The sequence below is a fragment of the Vidua chalybeata genome, chromosome 1, assembly GCF_026979565.1.
Source record: "Vidua chalybeata isolate OUT-0048 chromosome 1, bVidCha1 merged haplotype, whole genome shotgun sequence".
Classification (NCBI taxonomy): domain Eukaryota; kingdom Metazoa; phylum Chordata; class Aves; order Passeriformes; family Viduidae; genus Vidua; species Vidua chalybeata.
Genome location: NC_071530.1, coordinates 34,244,954 through 34,259,036, shown reverse-complemented (window position 1 = coordinate 34,259,036; position 14,083 = coordinate 34,244,954). Strand labels below are relative to the sequence as shown.

At 44.8% G+C, this 14,083-nt stretch overlaps 1 protein-coding gene across 1 annotated transcript in view; it reads left to right on the top strand.

Moving 5' to 3' along the window:
• The first annotated feature begins 1,312 nt into the window (after positions 1-1,312).
• Positions 1,313-14,083, top strand: part of JAZF1 (JAZF zinc finger 1) — a 187,867-nt gene continuing 175,096 nt past the window's right edge. The window contains exon 1 of the mRNA XM_053966735.1: positions 1,313-1,539. Within this exon, the coding sequence (XP_053822710.1) occupies positions 1,425-1,539 (115 nt within the window). The 5' untranslated portion in view covers positions 1,313-1,424. The remainder of the gene's footprint in view (positions 1,540-14,083) is intronic.

The window sequence follows — 14,083 nt, the reverse complement described above, 5'->3', positions numbered from 1 at the left end:
GAACTAGCTCCAAGAGTTTTCGTCCTTTAAGGAAATAGGCAAACACTCATTTTTTCATTCACTAACCATTCTACTCTATTTTTTAGGATTTGCTATTCTTTGGCTCCCACAGCAACATTGAGAACATCCTTACCTGCAATACAGGTAACAAGATATGCAAGGGCTAGGCTTATTCTTGTGCACACGCTTGATTTTACAGAGATAACAGCTTGGGACTGTAATCTGTCAGCAGGATCAGTGGAACCACTTGTGTCCATACAATTCAGAGTCTCATGCAGATTCTGAGGCTTTTTTTAGCCCCACTTTTGCTCAAAACTATTAACAGTGTTGTAGAATCTTGTAATTATAGAAAAAAATATTAATATAAAATAGAAGAAGGGGGGAGGGGGGAAAGGAGAGCCTTCCTGACAAGCAATCTGGGTTTTTTTTTTTTTTCTTTTAATTTTAAATAACGCTGTCTGCAAATTTGAGCCTAGGGAGACCTTCATTAAAATCAATTAATCAGTCAGCCTCTCTGCTGAATAGCTTTCTGGAGACAAAATAGGATTTGGGAGCGATGTGTGTGCTACTCCTGTTTAACTTTTCTCCCCAGGGCCGCAGTATCACACCCCGGACCCGCCTGAGCGGGAGGCGAAGACGGGAAGGATCTTGCACGGGGATCTATGACCGGCAGCTCCGGAGGAAGGGAGACCGTAGCCCACCCGGTGCCGGGGGCACCGCGGTACTCCCAGCAGGTGCCCGGGGCCTGCGGCTCGTCGCCGAGCAGGTGAAGGTTGTGTCTGGCGGCCTCGACCCCCCTTGGGGAAGGAGCGACCGCCCATCAGTTTAGCGACCTCGGCGAGGGCTGGTTGCTCCTCGCCCCGGGAGGGTGGAGGCGACAGCCGCGTTAGGAGCCAACTCCCGGCGGTGGGTGAGCCCTCCGGGTTGGGCGCCACCTTCCCGGCCACAGCAACTACCCCGGAGCATCTCCCCTCGCCCCGCCGGCCGCAGGAGCAGACCCCAGCCCCGCCGCTGTCTCCAAGAGGCAGAGGGGGAAAGTTCTCCCCGCTCCCCCCAGCCCCGCGCGGGGCCGGACGAGGCGGCGCGGTGTCCCCCGGCGGCGGAGGGCGGCGCGGGTGCCCTGCTCCTCCCGCCGCCGGCGGCCGCCGCCGGGGCAGCACAGCTGTTACAGAGCCGCGCTGGTCCCTCCTCCCAGCTGCGGCTGCCTCATCTCCCCCCACCCAGCCCGTCCCTCCCCTCCGCCGCTCCCGACGCTGCTGCTGCCGCCGCCGCCGCCGCCACCTCCTCCTCCTCCCCACCCCCACCCTCTCTCTCGCTCCCCATCTCTCTCTCCGTCCCGTTCCCCCCCTGCCCCCGCCTCTCCCCGCCCTGCCGCCGCCGGCCCTGGCAGAGCAGGCACCGCAGGGGGATCTCGATGTAACACCATGACAGGCATCGCCGCCGCCTCCTTCTTCTCTAACGCCTGCAGGTTCGGGGGCTGCGGGCTCCACTTCCCTACCCTGGCAGAGCTCATCGAGCACATCGAGGACAACCACATCGGTGAGTGCCCGCGGGGCCGCGGCTGGGGCAGGGCGGGCGGGGTGCGCGGGGGCCGCGTGTGCGGCGGCGGCGCGGGGCGGGGTGGGGGGCACAAGGTGCAGCGGGAGCCGGGGCGCGGCGGCCGCCGGGGGAGGAGGGTCGGCGGGCGTGGAGTGGCAGGAGCGGGTCCTGCGGGCGACGTGGAGCGCTCTTCGGGGAGGCGGCGGCGTGCGGCGCGGCGGCATGGGTGGGTGCGGGGGAGGCGTGCAGCCCGCCGGCCCTGGCGAGGGGGAGTTAGTTTGCATTGGCAGAAGGGAGCGCAGGAGCCCGGAGGAGGAGGCGGCGGTGGAGGAGGAGGGAGGAGGACGGGCACAGCACGCCGCCTGCTGCTTCCGCCCCGGCGCTGGCTGTCAGGGCTCCGGGGAGGGAGGGAGCCGCCGCCGCGGCAGCCATTCCGCTTCCTCCTCCTCCTCCTCCTCCCGCCGCCGCCACTGCGTCCTGTCAGCGCTGTTGCTAGGTGTGGCGGGGAGCACGGGTCGCGCTCCGGCCGCCGCAGCGCGGGAGGAGCCTCTCGGTGGAGAAGCACCGGCGTGCGGGAGCCCGGGGCCGGCGGCGCGGTGGGCGTGGAGGGAGCGCCCGGCGGCGGGGCCGGCGCAGCCCCCGGGGCCGGGCGGGCGGGAGGAGAAGGCGGCTGCGCCGGGTGGGACCCGCCGCCCTGAGCCGCAGAACCCAGGCCTGGCCGCGCCGGAGCATCACCTGCGGGCTCCCCCCGCAGCCGCCGCCCCGTGCTCCCCTCCGCCGCCCGTCCCGCCAGGGCCGCGGGGGCGGGGACGCGGCGGGGCGATGACTCGTCAGTGCCTTCCCGGCGCGGGCGCCTCATGGGCGGCGGGCGGGAGCGTGCGCAGGGGCGCCGGGGCCGCCTCTCGGCGGCGCGGGCGGCGCCCAAGGGAGGAGGGGGCGGCGCGGCTCCCGGCCGGCCGCGGGCGCCAACTTTCCCTCTCCCCTCTCCGGCGGGACCGGCCTGCCCGCGCCCGGCCGGGCCTCAGGCTTGCTGGAGCGCAAGGTCTGCCGGCAAAAGCATCTCGTCCGCAGCCGGGCGCGGCACTGTTGCCTCCCCGCACCTTCCCGCCTCGGCAGGTGTGCTGCTTTGGCTGCTGCGCTGCTTGCTTCCCATCTGCACCTTCCCGACTTTCTCTTTTTGTTAGTAAAATACAGCGCTTAAACTATCAGAAAACGAGGTACTTCCTTGACGCAGACTAAGTTTTAAAACTAGGGGAAAAATACAGAAGTTTTAAGTCCCTAAGGAGTAAGTGTTTAGCTAGAAGTATGAAGAAATAGTGCTGCTACTAAACGATGAAGGTAGCATACATTTCAGTTTATTGAAGTTTTAATAAGCCTGCCTGAATACCTGAAAAAAATCACCGAAGCTTAAATTGCGAGTGTAACGTTACATTAATGTAGCGTTGTAGGTCAGCAAGATGAAAGGTGTGGTTCTCATAATTATCACGATGCCTAGTATGAGGTAACAAAACCACATACCGCAAAACTGTGTAATTTATGACTCAACATGGTGCAGGTATACCATTGTGATATTGTCGGGGTTTTTTTAATCTCATATTCTTAGCTTTTCCTAGACTGTGCCATCACATTACACCAGAAAAGCTTACAGGAAATAGTTCCCCAAAATGAAAGTTCATAAGTCATTTTATGCATCTCTTGAGTGGATTATCAGCCCTTAGGTGCCACAGCGCACAGCGTGTCAGAGAAGATACAGCCCTGCCCACGTGGTCTGTGCATTGCTGTTTGAGTCCTGATCAGCAGTTCTGAGACAGAAGGGAACTTCATGTTAAAATACTTTAATTTTAAAATAATTTTGTATTTAATACTATAGCCAGCATTCATTAATTTTACCTTTTCTCAAAGAGCATTATGGATTGTGCATGTTTAATAGAGTGTGTCATTTGCCAAAGCTTCCAGGACATACATCTGAGGCTCTGCACATGGTGTCACAGAAGCTGCTGATTTGAGTACAAACTGCTGGGGTATGACATAAGGTTGCTCATGCTTAATTTTTAATGTTTCACCTCTGCATGACAGCAGGTTGAACTTCACCTGCTTGTGAATAGAGGATGTGGCAATGTTATGTTACCTGTATGAGACGCTGGGAAAATCAGTGGGGAGTTGAACCAGTGACACCGAAGTTCTTATGTGAAGCTTCAGCTCTGAGGTTTGGTGTGTTTGAGGAACTCCTGTCACAGCCTAAAGGATGATAATCTATGAAAACTCACTAGTTAAGTGCTCAGCCAAAAGGTGATTAACCTTTCTGAAAGCAACTGGAAAATAAACGACTAAATGTCTGAAGAGGAACTTAGGTTGGAATTACTTTTTCAGGAAGATGATGGAAACAGTGTCCAGCTTTTGCCATCATACAGGCCTAGAAATGTGCACTGAAATGTGTTGCTATAAAAACAGACTGTATTTTTTGGCATATGGAGTGAAGAGTAACATGCCATGTAAAAATAGATTGCTTTGGACATTCAGCATGTGCTGCAGGAATAAAGAAAACTTGATTGAGTTATATTGCATTATTAGTTTAAGCTGAAGTGGGTGATTGCTGGGCAGACGGTGTTTCAGCACAGATAACAAACTTGATGCTGCAAACAGCTGTGTGTGGGGAGGCGTATATGGCACAGGCTCTAGGTGAGCTGGCTGCTGCAGTGCTGCTGCTCTGCCACATCTCACGGGATGGGTTAATCGTTCACATCATCAGTGGAGCGCTCCTAGGACTGTGGTTGTTTCTCAGAGCTGTACTGTGTATCTGAAAAGTTGGAGCAAACATTTAATCAAGGGATTTTTTTTTTTTTTTTTGGTCAGCCTTTGGCAAAAAACTATTTTCTTACCATAAGAAAATAGGAAAAGAGACAATGGGAAGAAAGTGATGCACAGGAATTTTCACCAGAACTTAGTACTTCCTTACATGAGGAAGTACTTCTCTATCATGTGGGAGACTACTCACTGGAACAAGTTGCCCAGAGTGATTGTGGAGTCTCCCTCACTGGAGATACTCAAGAACCATCTGGATTCAATCCTGTGCCATGTGCTCTAGGATGACCCTACTTAAGATGACCCACTGTAGTTCCTTCCAGCCTGACCAGTTCTGTCATTCTGTGAAACACTGTTGTGGTATTCTGGAGGCATTTCTGAGCAAATCTGCAGCTGCTTTCTTTGCTTACAAGACTAATGAACAATCATATTTTAATTAAATAATTCGGTGTACAGTGGTGTGGTTTGGGTTTTTTTTTTCAACTTACATCTTAGTGACCAAATGAGAAGTTAGTAGTTACTTGAAAAAGTATCAGTGTATGTCATCTGGGAGAGTTGTGGCCATTGGATGAAGTATTCAACTCTGAGGTGGTGCTGGGTGTGCATCAACACATCAGCTGCTTTTTGGGTTTTGCATTTATAGATCGAAGACTTGTGAAGAATTGGGCTCACTCAGAAGCACTGCTCTGGGTTTTTTCATAAGGCAGGTCAGGCCCTGCTGGTGTCCTTTGCAATGAGACTGTGTTCTGCAGTCCGTAGCAATACTACTAAACAGTGTGCTCACATTTTCTGTGGCTCACAGCTGGAAATGGATGTTGATTTAAAACTGCTGATTTGTAAATGCTTCTCTGTCAGCTTTTTCTACAAGCACATTGTCCAAGCAACCTGAAGTGCTGTTACCTTCTCTGCAAGTGTGCTGAGAAGGGGGGCTTTTGGCCTGCCTTGCTAGGCTATCTCCCTGCCTCTCGGTTTTGTCTGCTCTGACCCCTTGCAGTTTGGTTGACTTTCCTGACATCTCTAGTCCATGAGAAAAAGGCCAAATTTACTACAATTAGCCAGAATCAGACTGTCAAATGGAATGGACTCAACTCCCCTCAGTAATGTCAAGAGAAGAGCAAAAAGACCCCCAAACCCACCAATTTTGAACTGCCAAATACTCAGCTGTGGCAACACAGCAAACTTTACTGTATTTCTACAATCCCATAGTGTCTTCAGCTATGATGTTGGGACCAGCACAGCTGCTTCCACAGAGTGTTTCTGAAAATATACTTTAGTCTTCTGGGGCATTTTGAGCTGTTCATAGAATTTTCCCCAACTTGTTTCTCCCTCAGTCTATCTGCAGTTGAACTGCACTCTTTAGAGTGGAGTCAGGTAGCTCCTTAGTTGCTAAGACGAAGTTTACTCTGATGCTGAAGGACCAATATTTAAACTGAATCTCTTAATCAGATTTTGACAACATTTATTTATTTTAATTTTTGCATGCTATTTGTAGTAAAATACTTTAAAATCAGGTGAGGTTGCTGTTTGTGTGAGGAGGCACTATGTGGTCATTTGGTTCATAGTAAATGCTGACATGGGGTATGTACCTGTGTAACTCTTTGGCTGATATGAGCAATCATGCATCTCCTGAGGCTCATCAAGCATTGAGGAAATAGATGCAAATGAAATGAATGTCCAAACATGTGGTGGTGGGCTGGAAGAGATGAAAGAGTGGATAGAAAGAGATACAAAACAAATCAAATCTGAAGACACTCTCTGTGTCTAAGTAGAGTTTGATAATTGTATTTCACTGAAACTACTAGAATTTGAAGGGGAGAAAAAAAGACCATCTGCTTATACAGTAATTGCACTAAAAAGGTGATCAACTGTTGCTGAACATTTCATTATAGCTTTGCAAGAAGTCCCAGTGCTGGACAGCTTTCAGAGGAGTATTTTTATAGTATTGCTGTTGGAACTGGGAGCTTTTCATCAGCTTGACTGATTCCCAAATACTAGGATGGGTCCTGCAACAGAACAGTACCTGCTGTGAGAGTAGAGGCAGCTGCTTTTGTAAGTGGTAGGATTAGCAGGAAAAATAAAGCTTCCTCCATAAAAGAATAATTGCAGAAGACAGACCAAAACCTTGCATATAAAATACTACCCATCTGGAAAGTTCAGGTCATATGGAGGGAGAAAGAGTCTTATGAATTTCCATGTTTGGTGGTAGCTTTGACATCTGCTGCCTTCAATGACTTCAGTTCTTAATATTATACAGTCAAGGGGCCAGATTCCCCAGCAAAGAGCTCAAGTAGCTGGATAAGCCATTGGCTGAATGCATGTAGCTTACTTAAAGTTGTCGCTTCAATATTTTCTCAGGCATGCCACACCACAAGTGTGGTGTCCTCACCTTGATAGTTACAAGTGTTGAATGATGTGCTGGCTGTGAGCACATGCTAAAATGTCATTTAGTGTGGCTAAAATGTGGACTTTGCTCCCCACTGCTGTATTGCCCAGACTTGGATGAAGTGCAGAGAGAGAGAGTACAGAGAGCTGACAAAGTTGGCAGCTTCTATATTGGAGCTGACCACATGTTGTGTAAAACAAGCATAAGAAGATGCAACTGAGGGGCTACGCACCAGCATCGACACAAGGCCTGGAAAACCTAAGTCTGTGTGACATGTTGTGTTCACTTAAAGCTGAGATCTTCACAAGAGTGTGAAGGTAGTTTAAGTGGCTGCCATCATGTAACTTTCTCTTAGCATTTGCTCAGTGTGTAATTTAACATTTGGAGTTGAGGCTGTTTTGAAAAGGTGGGAGATCTCAGCCTAAGGCTTTTTACAGCAGGAGTGATGTGGCAGCTAGGTACATGGAGTGCTCTCATCAGCATCTGGAAATCAGAGGACAGACCCATACTTATGCGCCAGTAATGTACGTGAATGTGTTCCCTTGCAAAATAAACAAGCCAATATGTGCATTTACCCCAGCGGGAGTACTAATTATTGTTCATGAAAAGCAATTTATGGCTACATTTAGCTAAAGTTCATCCTTTGCCCAGTACTTCTGCAACTGTAGTTTTTGTTTCTCATTTAAAACGCATTTCACAGTGAAGTGGAAGGATCTGTTTTCCAAGGATGTTGGTTACATGCTTTGCAAGTTGGTATGGTGAGGAAGGCCCTTCTATCTCAGGAAGGCATTTCTATCAAATCAAGTCTTTTTTTGACTAAAAGATGTAATCAGCACTGTTTTCCCTCACATGTAATCTTGAGCAGAGCAGATTTTTGGATAACTTTGCATTTACAAGTATGGCTTATTTTGCTCTTTGGGTTTGAATATAGATTGTGATAAAATGTAAATGTGACTCTTGTAACAAGTTCTAGAATCTATTCATTCTATGGAGGAAAATGGAATTGTCATTAAACTTGGACTAAAACATAATTTTTTCATGCTTCTGTGACATGACATTTTTTCTTGCTCTGAGGTTACCAAGTACATGGAGGATAAGATATAAAGTGTTTGAGGGTGTAAAGCCTGAGTCATATATTTTCTGGGACAGAAGGACTGAAAGCAAACATCTGTGAACATGCTACATACTGATTTTTCATTTTAAGACTTAAGGTCTCACATAAAGCGAATTGGGATCTTTCCTTTTTCTTCTGCTTGCTGGAGTGGCTTTGGGTGAGGCCCATAGCAGTGCTGTATCCATATGACTGGCAGGGATTGTTTTTGTATGCCAGCAGGTCTACAAAAGCTGGAAAATGAAAACCTGAAGAAACATCAGGTAACTTGTAGCAGTGGCATTACACTTCACTCTGTAGGATGTATTTGCCTTTGTGGCGAAATTTATAGTGATTATCATGTCTGCACTTCAGGCTTTGAGAGGATGTTTTCATAGCTAATCTCCAGTTCTTATGAGAACTGTAAAATAATCAGGTGTCTGGCAGTCAAATTATCTTTTTTTCACTTCATCATTTCTTGAGGACTATGAAATTGTATAAAAAAAGTAATAATAATAATATAGTAAAAAATATTTTGAGGAAGGGGTGATGCCAGAAGATGAAGAAACGTCTGTTCAATCTGAGACAGTCTTACCTACCATTCCTCCTTCTTCTAGAATATAATGCAAATGCAAACAAGTAAACAGCAGTATTTTGTGTCAAGCTGCAGAATACTTTAATGCAGAAGAAGGAAGCACTACAGGCCTGCTGCTTGCAGTGTACATTTTATGTTCCTCCTGAATCTGCTATTTTTTTCTTTATTTATAATTATTTTTCTTGAATTAGCTGTTTTTCACTGAGAATTAATTTTATTTATCTCTAGTAAGCACCAGTTATTCAAAATTTGGATGATAACCATCTAATAAAATAGCTGCTCTGTACACTTTGAGAAAGGCAGAGACAAAGATTTTAATGTTAATCTGGAATGGCGACAATTAGAGAATTGATTTGATAAATCAGCTGTGTTTAACAATGAAGGGTCCTTGGTTTTAAAGGACTGTCTTGGTGAATAACTTCACAATAAAAACTAAACAACCAATTCCTGTTACCCAGTGTCTAATTCTATCTTGAGACTTTTAGAAATGCTTTGGGAGAGTACATACAGTTTATTATGCTTTAGTTACAAGATGATGGACCAATATTCAGAGCTGTAGAATAGAAGAAATATTCCAGTTTATGGTTTAGTGATTTTTTTTCTTGGCTATTAATATTTGCGTTCCCTGAATTCTTACAAGGCTCCTTCGTAACTTTGTGCTGTGATAAACAAGGGGAATGGATTTTTTTCACCAGAGATGCCAATGACACTGCACTTGTGTCTCTCCTAAGTGCACAGGATGGAGTATATTACTACTGTGCAGTTTCATTTTAGACACTATAATTCATTAAAGACTGAACTGACTTAAATACAGGTGTTAGTTGTATCTTTTTAATGTTCTGTTTTGTGTTACAAAGGATAGGGTAGATATAGAAGAAGAAATTTACCAGTTTAAGGGCAAAATTGAATGGGACTTTGAAGCCAAGTTAGTCAGTTTTTTATGGACAAAGAGATTAGAACTTGATTGTGGATGAATTTTGAAACATTTCTTCTGAGTTTCAGAAAGATTTCACTGTGTGCTAATAAAGGCCATCTTAATTATTAAGTTTTTTTGGGTTTTTTTTGCAAAAAGCTGAGCACTTTCATTTTGAGATACTGGCATTGCTGAAACTGGTCCAACAAAATCTTTTTATAGTTTCAGAGAATATTTGGGCACTTCTGAGATACCTGCCTCAAGTACTTTGTAAAGCTTGAGTAAGCTACAAATGTCTCAGTACCTTATGGTAATTAATTTTTTTTCCCCCATGGTATTTTGACAGATAGTAAATACTCTGTGAATAAAATTTGAACCTCTAAATACCCCAGTATGAAGTGGAAAGGAGTATCACCTCTTTCTCCAGCAGTGTTGTAATGTAGTCACTTTCTGAGAATTTTCCCAATAGAAGCCATAACCCAGAAACAGGGAGGTGGTACATTTAGGATGCAAGAGATCCAGTTTCACTGCTATGAGATACATGAATGTTAACTTGGCCCCTTAGGGGCATTCAGTGTTGAAAACAATGCTATTTAATTATTTCAGTCATTTATGGTGATGTAATCCTGCTGTGGATGTTCAGAGTGTGTGTATCAGTTCTGTGGAAGTGACCTCTAAATTCATTTAAAGGCTTTGTGTAGACTTCATATGTTTGCCTGCTGGCAGGTGAAAGCTGCATACCAGATTACTGAAGCCTACCCTTGGTTCCTTTGTCTTCAGATCACAGAACTGACATTGATACAAGTAAATCTGATGACAAACTTTTAGGGAAGCCCTTGAAGTTTACCTGGTTTTGTAGCAATATTTTGGAGAAGTGTTACAGCTTCTATAACTTGCTGTTAAGTGGAGGAGAGTCTGCTACCTGATGGTTATACTGGGTTAAGTGGGTGATGTGATAGTTGTTAAGATCTCAATTTTGATGCAGAAAATAACAGTGTATCATGCACATACTCATCTCTATTTCAGTTTGGGACAAGGAAGCTTTTCTGTTTATCCTGTTAAGCTCTGGGGGTATCTGCAGAGCCTTTCTCCTGAGGAATTGAGTTTTCATTGTCTGAACTTTTTTATTTTTCCTTTTGCATAGAGAAGATTATGGAGAAAGATGTGTGGAAAAACACTGATGAATAACCCCAAATAACTGCTTTTTCCCATAAATTCTTTTGGGCCATATTGCAGGAGATTTCTGCTCACTTAATAAGTATGTTAATGTGAAGAAGATGGATTTGTGGAAGGGGAGTGAAAAATTTCCACAGCAGTGGCAGCACAGGAAGGGGGAGAGGCTCAGAAGTATGCTGCTCTGTGTGCCCAGGCTGAGGGTTATTCATCAAATGCAGAGTGCCATGGATGTGGCAGCATGGACCAGGCAGCTGACAGTAACAAATTCACTACAAATTGCTTGTACCTACTGTGATATTTGGAGTAAAAAGGAAAGTTTAAATGTGTTTAAAATAAAATCCATGGTTGCAGATCCTTCCAGGGAGGAACTAGGAAGACTGTGATCCATACTATAGTTAGAAGTGCTCTATGCTCCGTGAGGCAAGGTAGTGGTGTGGTGAGTGAGGAGGGTGGGAAGATAATGATACCATAGAGTTTTTTGTATGTACTTTCATTTTGCAGCACTTCTCTAGGGAGTCTTCATTTTCCTCTGTGATTGTGAGCACTTGCTGTACTTCAGAGAGGCTTTCTAGTTGTGCTATAGGACTCCAATGCTACACAGCTGTAGCATTGGTAATAACTATATTTTCTTTTTATCTTAGAAAATCTCAGAAACTGATTAAATACTCTCTTATAGATGAGAAATGCCTCATGTTTTATCTTCAGCAGCCATTCTTGACAGGGCTTCCAGACTTTGGTCTCTGTCTTAGGACAGCTATCTAGAGATTTAGCTACCTATGCCTAGTGTCCTCATTTCATGTATCCAGAATAAGCCCTTTCTTCCTGCCTGGTGTGTTGGTTTTTTTTTTTTGTGGGTTTTTTTTTTTTTTTGTGGGTTTTTTTTTGTTTTTGTTTTTGTTTTTTTTTTTTTTGTTGGTTTTTTTTGGTGGTTTTTTTTTTGGTGGGTTTTTTGTTTGTTTGTTTGTTTGTTTTGGAGGGGGGGGTGGTGATTGTGAAGAGCCTGCCATCAGAACAAAGCAAATACTTCATCTTTGCTGACAGTTACCGGGGCAGTTACCCAGGGCTCTCTTTAGACCAGATTGAGTGGGGAGATAAAAGTCTGTGTTGGATACTGTGAGCTGGGGCATAGTTCTATGCTAGGGAGTTTTAGTGGCTTGCTCAACCTGCTTCTAGAGCCAGGGTAAATACCAAGAGCTCGTTCAGGTATGTAACAATAATTGAATGCACAGGATGGGGAAAAGGAATTCGTTGCTGCTACTTTCTGTGGATATTTTTGGTTGCACTCTTCAATTTTAATATTAAGTGGTTGGATTTTAATGAAATCTAAAAAAAAATGCCTTTGAGCAGCCTTTACCTGAAGAATTTTCCTTCTGCAGTCATTTTCATAACTCTGAGTTAGAAATCATGTGAAAGAGATGGGCAAGAGGTACTATATCTGCTCTTGCTATATCTGAATTGTATACATAGTCTCAAATGCATTTCAGATATTGAAACAAATACAGTAAAAATGACATGCATTTATAAACTTAATGAATGTTCTGAAGATACACTGGATTGATAGCTGCATTTTTTTTCTCAGCGGTGACCTGACTTCTTCCTTTGTTTCTTTTTTAAATAGGAAGTGTAGTTCCTATAGCATTGTCACCCTACTTCTACTTGATCCCACTGACCTCAGAAATGTAGCAGGCATACAGTTAGTGAACCCTTATGTTCCTGCTAATGGCACAGTGTTCCAGCCACAGGATTGCTTACTACCACCAAACATTCTGGAAATGAGAGAATGCCTTTTCTCTGACCCTGCCTATATGGGAGCCATAACATCTGCGTTTGGAAACCAAATCCCTTTGCTCTGCCCCACAAAGCACAACCCCTTAATAATGGAAAGGATTGGAGTTTTGCCCACAGTGGTGTAAGTGGCTACTAAAAACACTTGATACCTCATGAATTCAAGATTGAGCCCAAACACACAGTTTTGCAATTGCTTGTTCTGTAGTAGCAGGTGTGCATACATATTGAAAGCCTGTTAGTATTTGCTCATAATCTCTATGGTATTGTGTGACTAGAACCATAGCACAGAGTTGAGTATACAGCTCTGCAGAAAGTATTGTCAGCTTGCGTGTTGTAATAATTTAAAATTTATTATGCACTCATTGTCTGCCATTAGACTTGCTATATCGATAATTAGGAACAATAATTCATGCTAATCTTTCTGCATGTAATTTAAAAATATTCATTGTAATTGAAGACCAGGTTATTGTTTCTTTCAGAAGCCTGCAGAGCTGCAGGTAGTTGGGAGAAGAGAGAACTGAAGAGAGGAGGTTGGGAAGAGCCCATATACTAGATCCATTTTGGGGAATTGATACAAGACAGTAAATTGCAGAGGTAGGAATTAAAAACCCAAACCTTCCAGTACCCATACTTTAGGAAGACACTTGTGAGGAATTGTTCATCATTTCATGATTGAAAAAACATCATACAAATCCAGGGTTGGAATTAATTTTTATTCTTGTCTGTGTTGCCTTGTGGAGCAAAGTTGGCCATTTACATCTTTCTTCTGTTCTATACTGCTATTCAACTGCTCTCATCACCTGACACTTCTGCTTACCTGCCAAGCCCTGACTGGTGGTTTAAGGAAAGGGATTATAAATCCTACATGGAGGAAACTCTGCTCCAGCAGTGTTTAGCTTTTGATAAGGAGTTATGCTCAGCAGAGCATTCTGCTGTACATACACACAGACCCCAGACTGTGGTGCTTGGTGCCCCGAAATGGTTTAGCCTTTGCACAGAAAGGTGTTACATGTGCATTCTGTGGTAGAGTTGGTAGGTAATTGATTTAGGCTTTGTAGGGAAATCAAAAATTGCCTACTGTTCTGTTACTGCTTAAAAAAACCAAAGTTTAAAAATCTCCATCCGGTGTCTGTGCTCACCTGCTGCTCACCTTCTGACTGTTTGTTCTGTTCTTTGTCCTGTTGCTCCACAGGTGAGTGGTTGATTGGAGCCTTTCTCATGGCTGCTGATTTTCTTTTCTGGAACCACTGAACAACTTTGTCCTGTAAAGTCTCAAAGCCTTCTTTTCTTGTGAATACTGATTGTTCTAATATATTTCTTTTTGGTGCTCTGTAGAACAGGTGTAGCTTAGGAACAGGACACTGAACATAGGCATAATAGGATATAATGTACTTGTGTTGTTCAGGCCTCTATATTAACCAGATAAATACAGAAGCTGACTGCAAAAATAAAGAAGCAGATTATAGCAAGGAGTAAAGATGAAAAAGTCTGGAATTGAAGCAAGGGAGAAAAGCAGTTTGTGAAAAACCAAGGAATCTGCTTTCTAAAATGAGGTCTTGGTTGGGGTTTTTGAAACTCATAAGCTGGACAGTTACCTGCCTGAAAAGAAACCATGTTTTTTCTTGCTGGGCAGACACATGTCTAATTCTGGAACAAGTATACAGGCTACTCTGTTTCTCCTTACTCACTTTGAGGTTGAGTGCTTGGGGCTGTTCAGGCAGTCTGCTTGAGGCATGTACTTGATGAGGTTCAGAGCTCTTAATGGATGTATTAAGTATCCTTAGTTCATTGCCTACA